The 20,555-nt window shown below is 40.9% G+C and overlaps 1 protein-coding gene across 1 annotated transcript; it reads right to left on the bottom strand.

The window, feature by feature from the left end:
* Positions 1–433: 433 nt before the first annotated feature.
* Positions 434–20,473, bottom strand: aars1 (alanyl-tRNA synthetase 1). The gene is made up of 20 exons (XM_084936214.1): positions 20,341–20,473; positions 18,470–18,625; positions 18,102–18,290; positions 17,330–17,475; positions 12,989–13,180; positions 10,645–10,789; positions 10,224–10,369; positions 9,997–10,105; positions 9,284–9,434; positions 8,448–8,572; positions 6,859–7,003; positions 6,596–6,774; positions 5,768–5,881; positions 5,420–5,626; positions 5,132–5,316; positions 3,096–3,204; positions 2,480–2,593; positions 2,169–2,375; positions 1,646–1,759; positions 434–1,551 (listed from the first exon to the last, which is right to left on the bottom strand). Exons 2-20 carry the CDS (start codon positions 18,611–18,613, stop codon positions 1,372–1,374), a joined length of 2,901 nt encoding a protein of 966 aa, XP_084792340.1. The 5' UTR covers positions 18,614–18,625; positions 20,341–20,473; the 3' UTR covers positions 434–1,371.
* Between the last annotated feature and the right edge of the window lie 82 nt (positions 20,474–20,555).

Genomic DNA, 20,555 nt, shown 5'->3' on the forward strand with positions numbered 1-20,555 from the left:
GATATAGTGTCAGCAACAAAAAGCTTGTACAAGGTATGCAACTGTCACTTCTTTTAACAGGTCATATTGGGTCACATTTTTGTTTAGTAGCTGATTGTGTCAGTATCAATAGACTATAAGAGATAACCTCAATTTGAGTTTTGGCTGTCACACTCTTATCTTTTTTAATCCAGTGAGAGCTGGATTTGAATGTGAAGCTCATACAGTAGCAACTGTTCAATCATAAAGGGCTGTTTTCCTGCAGATTTCTACACAACCACAGGAGTCGCCCCCTGCTGGTCATTAGACACTGAGACGTGGAAGCTACAGCCATCTTTTACATACAGTTTATGAACAGTGCTTGGAGTTTAGATCAATCTCAAATCCATAACAGTCCATCTGAAATGAATAACCCAAAGTTCATCACAGATTTACCAGGAATGACACAGACATGTGGCATTTGTCAGCTGCATTTATTCCATCCCATAGCGTGACATTTCAGTGACAGGAAGCAGATACAATAACAAAACTTTCTGCATTTAATTAATCAATATTAAATGTCAGCAGCATGAAGTTGCAAAGATTGGTTACTAGACATGTTCGTGATCATTTTACAGTTAGTGAATTCTTAATTTACTAAATTAAACCCATTGTTTTTATTACATGTCAGAAAATGGCTTGTTATTTGAAGACTATAATACAGCTACTGCATGTACTGTACAACTCAAGTCCAGCTAATCACAGGAGAGCACACAGGCTTTTGTCATACACATGGACGGAGCCAAACTGCTTTCTGCCAATAAAGGATAAACATTATTTATACTGTGTCCAAGCTGGGTCAACTTTACTGTTATTCCTGAGCCCAAGTGGTACAGGAAGCCAAGAAGGACAAAGTGCCTTGGGGACTTGTTTCTAAACAAACAGGACTACAGTGAGATGAAACTAAACACGGAGGCAGGATGGTGGTATGTCGAAAGCCCACTTTGTGCTCCAAGGTGGGAATTTTTTGTCAATTTATCTGAGCTGCACAGTACTTGTAGGAGGCTACATCAAATGTATGTCCCTTTTCTTTTCCTCTGCATGCAAAAATGAGTTGGAAACAGGAAAGTAGAAATCATCTGCCATCCTCCAGTTATGAGTGGATCTTATGTGTTCAAGTTATTCCCAGAGAGACGAGTTTTAACAGGGCAAAGCAGAAAGTAAAGACGAGTGGCTCATTTATTGCTGGCTGAGCATCAGTGGTTGAGTTTTGCTAGTTTTCCAGCCTTTCTAAGTCTAAAAGAGGAGAGGAAAAACGAAGACAGGATGTTTGAAGATTTCAGACTAATTTCCACTTCACTCCCCGATATGTTTGTAACCGCACCTCCCACACAGACCCCACCCTCGCGCCTCTTAGTTCTCCCCCAGTTTGAGCCGTGCAAACTCGTTGGCCATCTGGAGCGCCTCCTGCAGGCACTGTGTGTTCCTGCCCGTGGCCTGTGCAGACATGTCTTTGCCGCCTCCCTTGCCGTCCAGCAGGGGACACAGCTCCTGAACCCATTGGCTGGCCTTCAGGCCACGGTTAGCCACATCCTGCAGAGAAGAAAGGTGGAGGGTGGAAAGCGGAGGGTTAAATCCATGGAAAATGCTCAGAGCAAGGCTTCTAGCATATGTCACTGAACGATACCTGTGGGACTTGACACAAACAGGTGATCTTGCCAGCATCTGGGTCTACAGTGAAGAGCATCGCAGCTGTCTGAGGGGACTGCGACTTCAGCAGCTTCAGTGACTCATTCAGAGCCTGAGAGAGAAAGAAGGAAAGAGGGATGTAAAGAGGGGGAAAAAGGAAGTGGGAAGAGAAGAATAAAAAACATCTCCTAATCAGCACTATTGATGTCTCAAGGTCACAACTAATGGGCCACAGAGCTGATTTAGTCCCGTGGCAATAACACAGTGAGATAAGCTAAGTGAGCCTGAGAAAATGTGCAGAGATAAAGTGAATTTTAATACTGTTTGCACTCCTAATTTATTTCTGTACAGGATGCTGATGAAGTCTCGGGGATTGGATTATAAATTTGCTCTCTCTTTATGCTCTGTATATCCAACAAGGACATGGTTCTTTTATGAAATAACACGTAAAGAGATTTATAAGAATTCTGCTACTGATTTTTAGACTTCACTTCCCAAAAATATTCTGTCTTGACTCTCACCTTTGCTGAGGCTCCAGTCTCCATCTCCATGATGAGCAGCGGCTGGTTTGGGTTGCTTTCAATCACCTCCTTCGTCTTCTCCAGAACCCTCTTCTGGATGTCAGCCTTGTAGTTGCGGTCCAAGTCATCCATGGTCTTTTTCAGGCCCTTCAGGGTTTCCCTCATCTCATCCTTTTGCCACTGAGAGATTACTGCGGTGCCTATCGACTGCAGAGGAGACGGAGATGTTACCACAGCGCAATTTGCAATTTTTCACAATTTTTTTTTTTATTTGCCTCAGAATGTTTCTCTAAACCAAACATCCCATTTACCTCAGTCATGTCAGCAATCTCTTTCTGTATATCCTTGTTTGGGCTTGTCTGCTGCTTCACCTTGTCTCCAAGGGCAGACAGAGACTGGCGCAGGGCATCGGCTTTCCTTTGAGCCTGATGGATATGCGACACAGCAGAGTGAGGAGTGAGGCAGGGGCAAAGATCAAAAAGGGCAAAGAAACACGAGGAGGAAGAATGAGAAGAGAAGACGACTGGTGGAAAAGATGAAAGACTAATTGTCTAAAAATAGTAAATTTGTCCTGTGGGCCTGAAGAGAGAGGGGTGCTACATTCTTCTTTCTACTACAGTGTTCACCCCAACTTTCATTCAAGTTTCATCACAGAAACCCAAAGGTCGCTTTGTCTGGGACAAATTTTCCTTTAATCAGTCGTGTTTGTAGTTACCAGTGAGAACATTTCACCATCAAGACACCCCCGCCCCTCTGTGGGGCTACCGTCTTTAAAATATTGTCTAAACCCTTCTCTGTGTGTGGGGGTGGAAGTGAGTACATGAGTGTAACGCTTTGAGCGAGTACATCAGTAAGTGTAAGCTGTGTGTGTGTGTGTGTGTGTGTGTGTGTGTGTGTGTGTGTGTGTGTGTGTGTGTGTGTCCTGACCTTCTGGGCCTCTGTTCCTGTCACTGCAACGATGCGGCGGATGCCCTTAGCGATGGCCTCCTCTGAGACAATGACAAACGGCGTGGCGTGACCAGAGTTCTGCAGATGGCTGTGGATAACAGAAAACAAAAACGTTACACAACTGCGGGAGGCAGATGAGAAGTAGGAGAGGGGCGAGCAGGAGCAAAGGACGAGGAGCAGAGGGAGAGGAAAACATTACCAAACAACAGCAGCACGAATGAGAGGCTCTTTGAAGTGGCTGCAGATTAAAACAACATCAAAGACAGCATCAAGAAGCACACCAACAGTTTACTGAAACCTGAAGCAGCTTGAGATGGAAGTATGTGCAATTAAAACCAAAAAAAGAAAAAAGAAGATGGAGAATGGGCTTAATGTAAATGTCTTTTGCGGTGCTTAAAATCTGAACCGACCCTCGCAGCCTTTGCATCAAATGTAGCTCGGAATATTGGCTCCTGCAGCACAAAATGGCATAAAAAGCCAGGCTGTAACACAACGTGTGAAAGAGCGGAGATGTCTGGGCATTCAGGTGAATTTTACAGCCAGGAGCAGACACTGTACGAGTCAGTGGAGCAAGTCTAATCAGTGGATTGAGCTTGACGAAATGTTCCAGGCCTCTGTCTGCACAGGGACACGCTCGTCTCACCATAAAGATGCACAAATCCAATTAACGCTTTCCACTTTACACACCGCCCCTGGGCTGGTCTGAAAACTATTGGCCCAATGCAAATGCGCGTATTTGGACTTTTGTACACTGATATGTGTTCACGCTGCACACTTGATTCCACTCAGGGCGCGCACACACAGTAATGGCATGGCAAACACACTTGAATCAATGCAGCATATCAAATTAAGAAAAATGTTAGCATGCTTGGATTTTTCATCCTGCCACATGTTGTCGTTCTGCTCATTTTTCCCCCCGTGCATTTTCCCAAACATCACTAACATCTGTGAAATACACTGTTAAACAAATAGACATTGTCACCATTCATTATCACAACATGATAATGAGGCAGCTCTCCAAACTAAAGGAGTGAAGCTGAGAAAAACTGGTTTGAGGTTTTTAGGCAAACACTAACAGAAGGCCTTTTTCTCTGTTTGAGAAACTGTTGAGAAACTGACAATTAGAGTCCATTATTCACGGGGAACGGCTGCAACTGATTTAAATCACAGACAAGAAACCCATCAATAATATAGTTAGCGATAGAACCTGAGATCCAGCACCAAACTGTACAATCTGAGGTTGAAGTGTCCAAGCTGTAAACTGTATATTAAACACAGCCATAGCTATTACTCTATCTACCACTGGAGTCCACATTTTGAAGTCTAAACATTAGTGTGTTGGTCCCTACCATAGCAAGCTTAGCGAGCTTCTTTAAAAAAAAAAAAAAAAAAAAAAAAGAATGGGGGACAACACACAGATACCCTGCTAATAACAGGCATGAAAAAAATAATACTATAATTATAACTTGTTGGAAAACTGTACCACAAAAAACAGCCACATTATTTGTCATATAGATCCATTATCAGAAATGCAGTCTTCAGTTCAGCTCAGGCTGAAGCCTAGTAGGTAGCAGGTACAGCTGTCTCTGCTGACACAGTTGCCCCTAAATGTAAGACTTAAAATCCAAATGGTTGAATAATAAAAGAAAAACAAAATAATACTGAAAAAAATCTGATGAATTTAAACAATTGGCTCAAATTAAGCACTTTAATACGCAAGTCTAAAGGGTGTTTGATATATCCACACCGCTAACTCGAAATTTCAAGTTACTTTTCTCGAAACGTATTAACTCGAATTTTTGAGAAAATAATTCAAAATTTCGAGAAAGAGTTATGGATACTTTTTTTTTTAGTGGCGTAAATGGGCTTCCTTAGACCCATCACATAAAAAATTTTTGTTAAGAGGAAACCACGCTGAGTTGACCCAACAACGTTAACAGCCATGCGGTTGATTTGCATTCCCCCTCAAGTGTGAGCAGAAATGCACAAAGACTGAAAACAAGTGTCATACTCACGTTCCACCACAAAACTCGATGGAGGTGAGGGAACCAGCAGCACTGTTGGGGTCGGCCAGCAGTTCTGGGACAGGAATGCCAACAGACACGACACGGACCGGGTCGGGGTATGTCTCATCGAATACAGCGCGCAGACCCTGAATCGCTTTGGCTTCTGCGAGGGTTGCTTCCATTGCGTACACAGGCTGGAAAGTTAAAATCCAATATTAATATTAAATAAAAGTCTGTGAGGATCAACATTTTTTTCTCTTCATAAAACTGTCTGGTGATTTCACTCCATCCACTGACCTTAGAATCTTTTATCATGGTACAAGCGATCTCCTCAGTCCGGCGGATCTCATCCGTGCTGAGAGCACCTTTAGCAGTGAAGTCAAAGCGCAGGCGATCTGGGGCAACCAGGGAGCCCCTCTGGTCTGCCTCCCCTAGCACCCCACGCAGGGCAAAGTTCAAGATGTGTGTGGCAGTGTGGTTGCTCATGATGGGTCTACGGCGAGCCTGGAAAGTGTGTGTGGATAGATAAAGCTCTACATAAAGCTCAACATACCTAGAATCTCTTTTACTTAGCTGGCTTTTTTTTGTTTACTTGTTTGTTTGTTTTTTTAAAACTAGGGTCAATATCCCGGTTTCAATTCTCACCTCATCTACGTGTAAGGTGACACGGTCTCCAACTTTCAGTGTGCCATAGACTGTACCCACATGGAGAACGTAACCTCCTCGAACCTGCGTATTCTTCACCGAGAACTCCATGCGCTGCAAAAAGCAGAAGAGTACATTCAAACAAAAGTTTTCATAGGCAAAAAGAAAAACTGAAGGCAGTCTGATGGTTTGTGTGTCTATGAGATTAAATATTTTGGAGAACACGATGACTTAATAAGTTAAAGCTCTTTATAGAAAGTTCCCACATTCTCAGCAAATATGAGAATTACGAGAAGAATACATAAAGACATACAAAAGAAATGAAGTGCTGGCATTTGAATGGATCCCCCCCCCACAGATGTTCTGCTAAAACTGATATGAATGTTTTCATGCCATTCAAGTTCTCAGTTATGGATGAGAGACAAGAACAATTTATTATCTTTTGTCCATTCTTCTGTAAGAACTATGATAATTCATTTCGCAGGCTTTTTCGCCAAGCAGATGGGCTGTTTGCTCACGGCCATGATTTCCAGCAGCTATCAGATCCAGAAGTGCTATTTGAACAAATGTGTTAGCTTTGAAGATAGACTGTGCAATTCTCATCCGCCCAGTTAAAAGTTGACAAAAGGTAAAGCTCGATTTCTCTCTGTACCTGCAATGTGTTCGGGAGGAAAAACAAACTCCAACTGTGACAATTACCCTAATGAAGGGAAACTATCAAAGCTCTTTTTTTACAATGCAAACAGGATTAACAGAGCTCATTACAGAAGTGTAAAAAGCACATGAACCTAGCTGTTGTTTCCCTCAATTTATTTTTATTGCACTTACATCCTCTGTACTGTCATCCTCTCTGAGCATGTAGCCTTCATCAAATGTCTGTCCACCCTGCTCTGCGTAGAAGGACGTCTGGTCCAGCACCACGCCGCACTCCTGACCCGTGGTCACCTCATCGCAGAAGGCGCGGTCGTGACGGAGGGCAAGCACTGTAGCTGAGGTTTGCTGGAACTCTGGGTACAATAATAGGATACAGATCAGTTGACTTTAAAAGGTAAATGGACTTGTTATATAGTGCTTTTCTATGCATCACTTACGGTAGTTGCCGTTTTCATCTGAGGTATAATTGTATTTGGGAGAGTCATCTGTGGCGGGTATCTGCTTGTTTCTCAGCTCTTCGATGGCGTAGATGTCCAACATGATGTGGTCCTCATCTCCCGCGCCCTTACCCTGGGACTTCAACTACACACACACACACAAACAGACTCATGCTCAGTCATAACCCCCAAAATACAGAAACATTTACAATTAAAATTTTACATAATTACAGAATGACTGATAGCAAAAGACAATCACAATTTGCCTGGTATAATCATTCAATAAAGATTAGACATTTGTTAAATAATGACTGTGCAAGATTGTGCATAATTCATTTAATCAGTTCCCAGAACTGTAGCAGATATGAGTTAAATTCCTGTACATTTACATCAATATCTAATAATTTTAAGCGTTCTACATTTATATCAGTGTGGAAGATGGAGTGACTTTGCAGGAGTGCTACAGAGATGGCACAAAATCAGACCCAAGCAACACTTTGAGAGTTCTCTTTCCTTTTCTTTACAAGATTATAAGCTCTCTCACTTTCTTACAGACAGGTTTCAAAGGTGCATATGTCGATTTCTAGCCAACATAAATGTTAATCAACTCAGAAAAACAAAAGGAAACAGCAACAAGTGAGGGGACAGCCACAAGACAAATTTCAGGTAAACTGGCTCAGACTGCATCCATTGCTTAAGCACATAACAGTTAAATGAGCAATTGGATTTGTAAAACATGTCGTGCTTTAGTGCAGAATGGATGCAGCTCAGTAAGATGAGGGGAAAAGAATAAAGGGAGAAGAAATTACAGCCATGACGAAGCAAAATCTGGGGGAATGAGAGGACAATGCAGTATAGTTGTAGAAACCCAGAAGTGTAGAAATCCCACTTATGAGATATTTTGCAAGTTTCTTTTTCTGTATATTTATTCAATTCAATTTTATTTATTTAGCACCAATTCACAACAACAGTTGCCTCAAGGCACTTTATATTGCAATGTAATGAGATATTTTCTGGATAATGTAAGTCTCACATGTTAAAGACCACTGAGAACATTTGAAGTTTGCAATGTTCCTAAATTTGTTCTCCTTCTTCAAGACACACTTGAATAATAAATAAGTACTTATGTGATACTATTTTTTTAAAACGCTGAGAAAAACTGGTTTGAGGCTTCACATGTGTATCTAATAAACTGGTAACTCTATATAAGGTTAAGGAGATATTGTACAGTGATTATGTTCTGTGTCAAACTCCCCCAAGTGGGAATGAGGAGAACTGCAGTATTGGTATGAGACTCGTACAAAATCGATGAAATGTGTGGGATAGAAATCAGAGGTTGCAGTTTTACGGAAAGCAAATCAATCTTTTGGCTTAATCAAACAACAAGGGATTCACACAGGGCTGTAAAGTAAATGTAGGCTTATTTAAACAGCAGGTGCATGACTCCTGATTCTGACTTACAGTGCAGTACTGGAGAATGCTGACACAAAGCAAAACAGTGCACCCACAGGAGTGGCACAGTAGAGTAGTTAGCGAGACTCAGTAGAGTCAGGACGGTCAAGGCCATTTTCAAACAATCATCTGCTCACCTGTGCTGCCTTCTTCTCCTCCTCAAAGCCAGCCAGGTCAACCTCCATGCCTTTCTCCTCAGCAATAAGGGAGGTGAGGTCCAGAGGGAAACCGTATGTGTCATACAGCAGCCATGCTGTGTCACCTGTGTGCACGGAGAGAGGGAGAAAAGACAGAAGTGTGAGTGTCTGAAACAACACTGCTTAAACACTTATGTCCTTGAGTCAGACAATAAAAAAATATTGATGGACTGGAGGCATTGTTTGGATAAGTAAAAGCATGAAAAGCACAAATAAACTGTTTTGTAGCAGCTTATGTTTGCAGGGTGCAGTAATCATTCGGACATACTTTGTGACAATGAAGAAATATTAGTTTGCCTGAGGTATACAACTTTTGAAAAAAATCCATTATAGTGTACACTAATAACCCTGGAGGGTTACGTTTATAAGCAAAGCTGAATGTGCATCAATTTTTATGTCGCTTGAATTTATAGTGTGAAACATCAACTGATGAATTTTTAGCTTTTCAAACTCTAATTCCTTCCCTTTAGTGAGTATTTTTGTACTGATCTGAGAAGCTCTGAGGCATTGAGCATGACAATCAGACAAAAAGATGAAGGAAGAGACTGAACCATAATGCCAACAAATTCTGATGGGATTAAAAGCGGGAAAACAAAGCAACTGAAGGAGGGAAGAAATGACAGAAAAATGAGCCAAGAAAAGAAGAAGTCATGTGGGTGGTGAAGACAGATGAAAGGTGAAGAAAGGATAAAATGACGAGGATAATTCAGGGAGGATGTAACAAAAACAGAGCAGTGAACTTCTTAAAAGAAAGTTACTAAACACCGCACTCTCACCTGGGATGGTCTTTGTGTCAGCCAGACTCATTATCTTCCTATCCAGGATACGGCGCCCTCTGCTGAGGGTTTTAAGGAACTGCGCCTCTTCCTCGTTAATAATGTCCTTCACCATTTCTGGGTCTTTCTTCAACTCTGGGAATGCTTCACCCTGGAAAATGCAGTCAAAGTAGACAGATGGAGATGTAGACAGAGAGGGGGGGAAGAAAGAAAGAAACGGAAAAGGAGGAGTAAAAAAAAAAAGAGACATCATTTAGAGTTTATTAAGTGTTATATATTAACTAATACTACACACCAAGATTTTTTGAAACAGTCATGTTTTTTCACAACACTGAAAAATACAAAATACACACCTCACAATTAAGAATATATAAAACAAAATCTCATGTGAAATCTAATATTAATAATAAGGATGCTTCCTGCAGTGAATTCTATTCACTGCTGTCATCCAGTAAATGCAATTAAGCATTAAAAGAAAAATGGAATTAAACTAGTTTTGGTAGAACAGAACAAATGTTTTTTTGGCTTCTAAAGTAGGAAATGCTTTTTAAAAAAGCAAGAGGAAAACTGTCTTCAACATTAACCCAGTCACACTACAAGATCAGAGAATAAAACAGCTAAAAATTAACGTAACCCTCATGACAATAACCCAAACAACAGCAAGTTGTGTGTCTGTAATGCCTATGTGGACTACAAAGGAAAGAAAATCTCACCAGGGAATCGACCACTACATCCACGAGAGAGGCAAAGAAGCCTCTCTGAGCGCCCAGCTTCTCATGAGAATATCTGACCGCACGGCGCAGGATCCTCCTTAACACGTAGCTAAACATGGTGGAAACAACAAAATATTTTAATGATGTGTAAAAAAGGCTCCACAAAACTTTTCATTTGCAGCAATCATGTTACTTACTGAGTATTTAAACAATTAACAATGTCTTACCCTCTTCCTGTGTTGTCAGGCCGACCGCCATCTGATAAGGCGATGGTGATGGTGCGGGCGTGGTCAGCAAGCACACGGTAAGCCATGTCGATACCATCAGCGTCCTCAGCACCTACTTTTCCTGTGTAAGGTCGAGCACCCGTACCCTGAAATAGATCATATTCTTAATGTTAGATATGTGGGCCCCAAACGTCTTCCTCTAATGTAAATAAACACGTTGATAAATGCTGCTGTTAAGGCAACTTTGTGTGGATTCATACTACCAGATTAATTTATAGGAATAAGTTTTGATATTTTGATTCAGTAGCTATTACTATTTACTGGATCTTGCCCAATCTAATCATAATTTCTCTTTCATTGAACTGTCAAGTAAAGGATAGATCTTCTCTCTCTTTCGCACAAATCCTTGACACTTCTGTACCTTCTGAATAGCTTCAAAGTACGGTATGAAAAGGTCAGTGTCATAGTTGGACATCTTGTTCTGCAGTACAGACACAAGGCGCTCCAGACCCATCCCTGTGTCAATGCTCTTCTTAGGCAGCGGCTTCAGCTCCGTCTCTGACTCTCTGGAAACAACAGTTAAAAAACACAGATTCACTGATCAGTAAAAAGATTTAAGACCTCTTGGCAGTGCTGTTTTGTTATAGAGGTGCACACATGTTATTCTTAAAACATACATGTATATGTAATTTATATGCAACTATTGATCTTCTTATTTACCATTGTAGTTTGCAGTTTATAAAAAAAAAAGAAAAAAAGAAAAGAAAAAAAAAAAAGACTACTGCTACCCTGTATTTAATTTTCGCTCTTCCATAAAAATAGGCCCACTGGTGAGAATTACTTTTATAAGAAAAAATTAATTAATTAAAAAATCCTCGACAGTAAATTTCTTGGAATGCGTAAACAAAAGATTTAGTTTTAAGTGGTGTGGAGAGTGGGAGTGTGCATCTGATTTACTAGCTTGAATATTCTGTCCAAAACAGATAGAGGTGTGTCCAAATTCCAGCCCATGTTCCTTGTATAGATTCATGTAAGGGTGCGCTGCTGCCACAAAGGTTCATTTTAGTTTATTTTTGTCACCTGCTGAACAAGTAACAAGGCTCAGGTGAATCTGAAACCCATTTAAGCACACGGCTGCTGTTGTGTTGATAATTGCTGTCAGTGATAACTTTTCACTGTTGTTTGGTTCAAATATGGTGGGAAATACTACAAAACATCAGAAAAGCATTGTTTTGTTTTCTAATTACAGAATGAAAATGCCTACACACCACATGTACATGTGAATACAGTCTTTCCCTGTTTGTTCAGAACATGGAAATATAGTAAGTTAATATAAGGCTACGTTCACACTGCAGGTCTTAATGCTCAATTCCAATTTTTTGATCAAATCCAATTTTTTTGTCTGCTCGTTCACACTACAAATAAAATGCGACAGCAAACGTGCTCTAGTGTGAACGCTCAAAGCGGCCCGCATGCGCAAAAGAAGATGTCACACACAACGCGCTCTGTTTAGACCCAGAGCAAACAATATTGTTTGACTGATGGCCCTTAATATAAAGACTTCGGACTTCACGTTTCCCAATTTTTGCTTTAAGTTATTTTGTTATTTACATAATAATGTAGATAACCTAATAATGATCCTTATTGCTGTTTTAGAGGAGCGGTGCTTCAAAGGATAGTTGCAGATTTCTGTCAGAATCTGCAGATTATGCAGTACAAATAAAATGTTAACGTTTCTCCAACGTTGTCTTCCCAGCAGTTTCACCGGATGGCCAGGAAGCATTCACGATGTCTTTTCGGGCGCTTCTCCGGCGCTGATAATTGGCGTCTGTCTTGTGTCAGTGACGTAAAAGACGGATTTAATGTGACATGACCGTTCAAACAGCAGTCGCTTTCTAAAACATCGGATATGTATCGGATTCAGTACCACATACGAAAGTGACCCAGATCGGATTTGAAAATATCGGATTTGTGCCGTTCACACTGTCATACCATGATCGGATACGGGTCGCATAGGGTCAAAAAAATCGGATTTGATGCGCTTTCGCCTGCAGTGTGAACGTAGCCTAAGGTGCACCGAGCTTTTACAGGTCCCTGTATTCCAGCAGTTCCTCCAGTGCATTTCATTCTGCTTATACCTGTTATCAGTATTTCTAAATACCCCCCCCAAATGAGCTTTTATAGACAGCAGAAGACATAAACGCATAACAAACATTACATTGTTGCAACAGAATCTAATTTCACTACTGGATCGATGTTGAGTGCAAGTTCAAAAGGCTGGGTGCTTAAGTTTTGTGAACACAGACTAGAAAAAGAACTTAACAACATATCATTTTTTTCTTTAGCTCACACCAAACGAGCACAACTATGGATGTGAAAGCAAACCCGAGCCTTGCTGGAACTGAGGACAAAGCAACACTATGGATTAGTGTAGCCCAGCAGCCTTGACAGGACTAATCCTGGAAGTCATTTTCAAAACACCACAAGGTGTAAACGAATGCGATGAACCAAGAAGATTTTACACTGCCTCATAAGGCATGAGAATAAATTACTCTTTTAACACAGCATGTGATGGTGTGTGAAAAAAAATGTGTGAATTTAATGCAAAAGCATTATTCCTTCAATAAAATATTTTGCTTCATGGATGCAATCATCGATTCATAAAGTCCTCTTAGTAAGATCATTTTTCACTGTGTGTGTGTGTGTGTGTGTGTGTGTGTGTGTGTGTGTGTGTGTGTGTGTGTGTGTGTGTGTGTGTGTGTTACCTGTTGAACTGGATAAACACCAGGTTCCAGATCTCCAACACATCGGGATCATCCATGTTCACCAAGTGAGAGGCGTCTCGCCCTCCAATGCGGTCGTAGTGGATCTCACTGCAAGGGCCACAGGGGCCGGTGTCTCCCATCTCCCAGAAGTTATCCTTCATACTGCCCGGCAGGATGCGAGCCTCATCCACGCTAAACCAAACAAAGAAACAGAGAGAGGCAGAAGTTGAATCAACTCCCTTAAGATGAGAAAGACTTTCATCATTAATTTAACATTCACATCATGCAAAAATGTTTTTCCTACAGACAAAATTCTGTCCTCTGATGAGGTTTTGGAATTTGACCAAAGGGAGATCACCAGGATTGTAATGCATACTTTTGAACTACTGTTTTTTTATTTTAAGGTGTAGTATTAGGGCTGTGCGATATGACCAAAATCTCATATCCCGATATAAGACATCTATCATCCCGATAACGATATAAATCACAAAAATTTAACATTTTCTGTGAATCTCGGGCAGCTCGACTTGCATGAAGTGTTTTCAGCTGGGGTGTGTGTGTGTGTGTGTGTGTGTGTGTGTGTGTGTGTGTGTGTGTGTGTGTGTGTGTGTGTGTGTGTGTGTGTGTGTATGTATTAGGGGTGCAACAATACTCGTATCGATATTGAACCGTTCAATACAGTGCTTTCGGTTCGGTACGCATATGTATCGAACAATACAACATTTTTAATTTATTTTATCAACTTTCCTTCTGACAATGCTGTCTGTGTTGAGCGCTCAGTGGATCTGCGCTCGACAGTGCAGCCTAGGCGGAGTAGTCGAACGCAGATTCACTGAGTGCAGGGCAAGCTAGCGAGACAGAAGTTAAGCTCTCCTTGCAACATGGCAAATTGAACCTCCCCCCACCCTCATTCAGATGTGGCGTTTGGAACTATTTTGGTCTTCATGTGACGTATGACCCTGAAGGTAAGCGCGTCATGGACTAAAGTAAAACAGTATGTTGGATGTGCCACGCAATGCTCAATTACATGGGTGGGAACTAGTGAGTTAGCGCAGTTTGCTCGTTAACGTGTTGACGCCATCCAGCCCCACGCACGGGGCAATCCGCGGTAGCTCGTTAACGGAGATTTGCCATGTTATGGCGTTAACATCATTTCAATGAGATTAATGCTGACAGCACTAGTGGGAACACAATGAATATGACTGCACATTTACGCCGACATCATCCTAGTCCAAAGACCAGTGGAAGCAGACAAAAACAACAAGCACGCATGCTACAAACTTTACCCGAGTCATTTAGACAGCTGTTAGCACATGATTCTCATTATGGGGACCTGATATGTTTAATATGCTGCTGAGAGTATACCCCAGAAGAAACGTATAGTATAGCTTTTATTTTGGAAAGAGCCATTTCTCTGTAATAAACTCTCTTTTCCAAAGATGAGTGATTTCTCAATCAGATTAATTTTTTTATTACTTTGTTGTTTCAGCAACATTAAATTTAAAAACTGTACTTTTGAGTTAAAATATATATTTTTAATTTTAATAAATGACAAATTAAAAAGGCATGAAGATTTTTTTTGTATCGAAAAAATATCGAACCGTGACACCAAAGTATCGAACCGAACCGTGAATTTTGTGTATCGTTGCACCCCTAATTAAACTGATATAGAGATATATATATATATATATATCAGTTTAACTACAGCTGAGTCTGTGACAAAGGCTTTGATTAAAGTATAATATTGTAACGGAAACAAAACATTAATCAAAAAATTGTTGAAACACAAATTACAACATTGTATAAAAATTACAATCATCAACTCAAATACTTGGTTCTAATTGAACAGAAATTTCTATGAACTTGTAAGAACTGTGTAGGACATGAATCAGTCTGTGTCAGATCCTGAATTTGAAATTTCCACTGAAGTCATGGGTAAGAGGCAAGTGGAACCAAGATCGAGGCCATTTGCTTTTTGAAGTTTGCAAAGACTGCTAAATTTTGCCAGTGGTAGTTCACTCTTTGCAACATAGTACGCTGTTTTAAACTGATTTTCTGGTTTATTTTTAGTATGTTATTTGCAATTGGTGTTTGTTCCGGGAAAGATATTGCAAACTGAGCAATAATGCATTTCTTGCATTTCTCATGGGTTCTAAAGGGGGCCTTTCTTAAAATTACTGGTCCCAGTAACAAAGGCGCTTGTCGACTCAGAAATCGAGGGAAAACCAACAACACACCCGGCAGAACATTATGCTATTTACACGGGTGCACATAAGTGGTCCGCAGGTGCGCATTCGCTGCCAAAAAAAAGACGCGCACCAGATAAGAAGTTGCAACGCGCGTTTGCGTCCATATAAAAGGCAGTGTTTTTGTCCGCTAGAGTGGGATTTTCACGGCACATTCCGCACCACATCTCTGTGCGTTCATCATTTTTTTGAAGCCAGCTCACCTCCTGCAAACACTTTTCCGAGAATACGTGCTTCTTTTGTGGTTCGGACTCCTTCTGACATTTCTTTGGAGGTGGAGGAAAACCAAAGTAATTGCTTAAAGGAGTTTGCTTCTTCGACATCTTTAAGAGTTCTAAACAATTGTCTGTCCTCCAGAAAATCTTATGTACGCAAACACGCGTTGCAACTTCTTATCTTGTGCGCGTTTTTTATTTTGACAGCGAATGCGCACCTGCGGACCACTTATGTGCACCCCTGGTTATATAGCTTGTCATATCGCAGCCACAGAAATTATTTTGTCCATGAAACCATAAAGCTGCACTTTCTTTTTGCCTTATAGTCTGATTTGTCATAACTTTTCCGTTTTGTGGTAAGCTTTTCTTTGGCTGTCACTTCTTCACCCTGACCTGTCTTATTTGGCTCAGCAGAACTAAAATATATATCCTGCTGCTTTTACACAGGCACTCACATAACGCTCAGCGATTCTCTGCGCGATCAACCTCTCACATGTTTAAGCTTGCTGCGGGAGATTTCACTTGTCATGCTAACGATTGATAAGACGATGTCAGAGGAATTGGTGCGCAAATTATCGTCACTCACCAATCAGTACTGTCGCTCTCTATACACAGTTCGCGCGATTGCAAAGTGAAAGCAAAAAACAAGCGCAAATTCAAACGTGATTTCAATATGTCACATATTGACAGTGGCTCAGCGATGCCAATGACATAATTACCCAGCTACATTTCCAAAAGAATGCAAAAGCATTGACATATATTTTTCCTTCCTACGATAGCCCGACGGGCAGGGCAGAGATAGATTTTGGTAGCCCGACTGGAAAAATCGCTAGCCCCGGGACGTCGGGCGAGCGATTTTGCGAGCCCTGTATCTGATTGAGGAATCACTCATCTTTGGAAAAGAGAGTTTATTACAGAGAAATGGCTCTTTCCAAAATAAAAGCTATACTATACGCTTCTTCTGGGCTATATTCTCAGCAGCATATTAAACATATCAGGTCCCCATAAGGAGAATCATGTGCTAACAGCTGTCTAAATGACTTGGGTAAAGTTTGTAGCATGTGTGCTTGTTGTTTTTGTCTGCTTCCACTTGTCTTTGCACTAGGATGCTGTCGGAGTAAATGTGCAGTCATATATTAATCTCGTTAAAATGACGTTAACGCCACAACATGGCAAATCTCCGTTAACGAGCTCTCGCGGATCGCCCCGTGCGTGGGGCTGGACGGCCAACACGTTAACGAGCAAACTGCGCTAACACACTAGTTCCCACCCATGTAATTGAGCATTGCGTGGCACATCCAACATACTGTTTTACTTTAGTCCATGACGTGCTTACCTTCAGGGTCATACGTCACATGAAAACCAAAATAGTTCCAAACGCCACATCTGAATTAGGGTGGGGGAGGTTCAATTTGCTATGTTGCAAGGAGAGCTTAACTTCTGTCTCGCTAGCTTGCCCTGCACTCAGTGAATCTGCGTTCGACTACTCCGCCTAGGCTGCACTGTCGAGCGCAGATCCACTGAGCGCTCAACACAGACAGCATTGTCAGAAGGAAAGCTGATAAAATAAATTAAAAATTTTGTATTGTTCGATACATATGCGTACCGAACCGAAAGCACTGTATCGAACGGTTCAATATTGATACGAGTATCGTTGCACCCCTAATAAATAAATAAATATATATATATATATATATATATATATATATATATATATATATAGCAGATTATAGCTCATTTTGATTGTACAGAAATGTCACTGCCTCTTTCTTGCCATTAAAAAGATTGGAAGTGCCTTAAACCTGCAAACTCGTTTCACTTTTTGCATCACAAGCTTTATCTATTTTTACATACAGTCAATGCTCCCAAGGCTCACTCACCCCAAGTCCATCCAGATCTGTTTGCACTCCAGGTCGGGCTGCAGGCCTGCATCCTCATTACCTCCAAAGTAGGTGACATACAGGCGCTCTAAAGCAATACCAAACTCCTGAGTCAGCAGCTCCAAGGCCATCTTACAGGCCAATTCCTGGAGAGCAAAAATGATGCAATAACAATTTAGAGCTGTTTAGGCAATGTCTTATCCATTAATAATGATAATGAATATGTCATTGTAATATAACAAGCAACATTGACAAAAAGGAGAGAACAGCAAGATTCTCACATAGATCAACTTTAACCACTTCAACCGAAAATATAAAAAGAATTAGATGAGCCCCAGGCTCATATGTTCAAGCATTTTTGTATTAGAATTATCTCCTTTTCTCTACTTACCTAAGATAATGACACTATGCATGTTTTTCTAGTGGACAATCCCCTCACTCTTATTTTGAAAGTGCCTTTTTCCTGTGCCTTTACAATGAGCTCACCAATGCTACAGAGCTGAACAGCTACTGCTAGCTGCTGTCCAAGGCAAAGAAGTTGGTAGAGTCACTTGAGAGGGAGCAGATTATATTGCCTAGTTATACATTTATCACAAAGTACTTGGCAAACAAAATGTTTGCAGAGGAGAAATTTATAAATGGTGAAAGGTCCTACAGCAATATGTGTGTGTGTACACGGGCACTGTTCAACAAACAGGATTTAAATCTGTGGGACTAAAAATACAAGTAACAAAAAAGTGAAACTGATGTGAAGGATGAGAAAATGTAATACCTTAAAGTAGTCCCCAAAGGACCAGGAGCCCAGCATCTCAAAGAAGGTGTGGTGGTAGACATCTTTACCCACATCGTCCAGATCATTGTGTTTGCCTCCTGCACGAATACACTTCTGGGTGTTGGCAGCACGACGCAGCCTGGCCATGGGATGTGATGGATCAATAGTGTTGAGGAAGATGGGCTTGAACTAAAGAAAATGAGGTGCAAAAAAAAGAAAAATCTTGAGAAAAAAAAATGTTTTGTTTTTTTTTTCAAGAAAGTTTGCTAGATCTGATTTCCGAGCTTATTCTAAAAGTTGTGAATCAGTGGGAACATAAAGAAGAGCCATGGTGCAGGAAGCAGTGTTGGGAAAGACATTGTGTGTACCTGGTTCATGCCGGCATTGGCAAAAAGCAGCGTGGGGTCATCCAGGGGGATGGTGGCTGAAGAGTGAACGTACGGGTGCTCATAGCGACAGAAAAAGTCAATGAACTTCTGGCGAATTTGAGCTGCATTCAAGGAGGAGTCCATTCTGAAGAAGCTCTGTGAACAAAATTACACACAGAGAAAAGAAACACTTTAGCTATCAAGCACATTTAAAGAGGTCTTGTATGCAGCCAGTGATTTTTTTAAGTTAATTCTTGGTCTAATTAAATTGTTCCAAGTCACAGACAGACGAATAATTTAACTCACAGAAACTGGTCCCATTTAGAGAGGTGGATGATTGTTTGGTCTGAGTAACAGCAACTTTACTACTGAGTTATTAGAACACAATTAAGGCCTGCTCTTCCCTTTCAGGCAGTAGTCCCCTTAAGGGTACACTCTCAGTGCTTGTGCCCAAATACTAATTTGGCAAGTACAGAAGAGGTGTGTGTGTGTGTGTGTGTGTGTGTGTGTGTGTGTGTGTGTGTGTGTGTGTGTGTGTCACATCTTGGGTAAAGCTTTTTAACCAGCTGTTTAAAACACTGGCTTACCATCAATTAACAGCATCAGCAATTTCCCATGGGTTTCTCTTCCTGTCATGACTGTTTTCACCGTAAGAAGCAACAATTTTCTTTCATATTTTATATGCAAGTGCTGTACTTTGTTGGAAGCTGTTTAAGTAGCTCCTTTTTACGTACTAAAATGTCATTCAAGGCAATCCCATTTAATTAAAAAAAAAAAGAATTATACATTTGTCAGTGCTTTTAAAGGCTGGTTAAAGAACTGTCCAGTGTTGGTCCGAAAATACATGTTTTTGTCCATAAAGTATCAAAACATTATGAAATTGTTTATCGGTCATTATAGTAATTGTGCATGTTTTGATTTTACCACTCCACACCAAAAGCTTAAAGTTAAGTCTGTTTGTAGGGTGTGGATGTTAACCTAGCTGCAGCTAATTGGCCTGACGCTCTCCTCATAAACAACAGCAGCTCAGGAATCCAGTGAGACAGGTGAGGCACACAATGATGCGATCTTAAATATGAAGTCAGATGCAATTTTAGGTAAGAATGGAAACAAAAGCAACTTACAATTGATTTGTAAGCACTTTGTGGATTTTTGGAGTACACATATTTCATTAAAAATGTGATACCATATATAATTAAAAGGCCGCAGAGCTCAATTCCCAATGGTGAAAACTGACTGCCTAAGCAAACCTCAGCTGGTGTTTTCAGCTTTCTGGGAATAAGGAGTGGATGACAAATAGCCCATGTCCCCGTCCTGACAACAAAGCATTTAGCGGGCAGGCAGAGAAAGAAGAGACGTGGGAAGTATTAGCCCAGTGGTTTTGAGAAATAAATAATGGTCCATTTTCAAGACAAAATAAGGACATTTATAATCATAGAACAGGTAGACGGAGACCAGGTTGATGATAAATATTGGACCCATCTTTCAGGTTAGTAACAGGAACAGCCCTGTTCTCTGTCTCCATGGCACAAAATCAGTGAACTTAATCTCGCAAGTCTAACATAAACTTCCAGACCACACAAATTTGTGACAGTCATGTGATACAACATATTTCCTCTTAAAGTTCTACCAAAAACCGACAGTCTTCAATATAAGCTAGTCAGCTGACTATAATTGTTATTGTAGGCAGAGGCACTAGCTTGATCTGACGTTAGCAGGCTAATGTGTTAGCTAGTTAACTCAAGCTACCTCCCTGCGCTCAGCCTGAGATAGACAGTTCGGCACACTGCTCTAATTGAAAGGCTATTCTGCTGAACAGTACAATAAAGATAACTTATTTCAACTACATTTAAACACATGAAAATACTCACAGAAGCCGCTATTCCCGCAGAATGAATCAGGTACTCCTCCTTCACTCCACGCTGCTCAAACTGAAGGAAAGCACAAGCGGCGGTCACGCCTACGACAGCCTCTAACTGGTCCGGCTACACAGAAAAGTCAAGAATTCTGGATTCCTATTGGACAAATCTACTGTCCTTCTTAACCGAGCCCGCCACGGCAGCGACACGAACCTCTGTGCTTTGGC

This window comes from Perissodus microlepis, chromosome 7 (assembly GCF_051167445.1).
Source record: "Perissodus microlepis isolate ML-2025 ecotype Zambia chromosome 7, ASM5116744v1, whole genome shotgun sequence".
NCBI classification, from domain to species: domain Eukaryota; kingdom Metazoa; phylum Chordata; class Actinopteri; order Cichliformes; family Cichlidae; genus Perissodus; species Perissodus microlepis.

Coding starts and splice junctions, on each gene's coding strand:
- aars1 (XM_084936214.1), bottom strand. CDS start 18,613: ATGGACTCCTCCTTGAATGCAGCTCAAATTCGCCAGAAGTTCATTGAC. Junction 10,790..12,988: donor GTGTTTATCCAGTTCAACAG/GTAACACACACA, acceptor TGTTGTTTCCAG/AGAGTCAGAGACGGAGCTGA. Junction 2,376..2,479: donor AGATTGCTGACATGACTGAG/GTAAATGGGATG, acceptor TCTCCTCTGCAG/TCGATAGGCACCGCAGTAAT.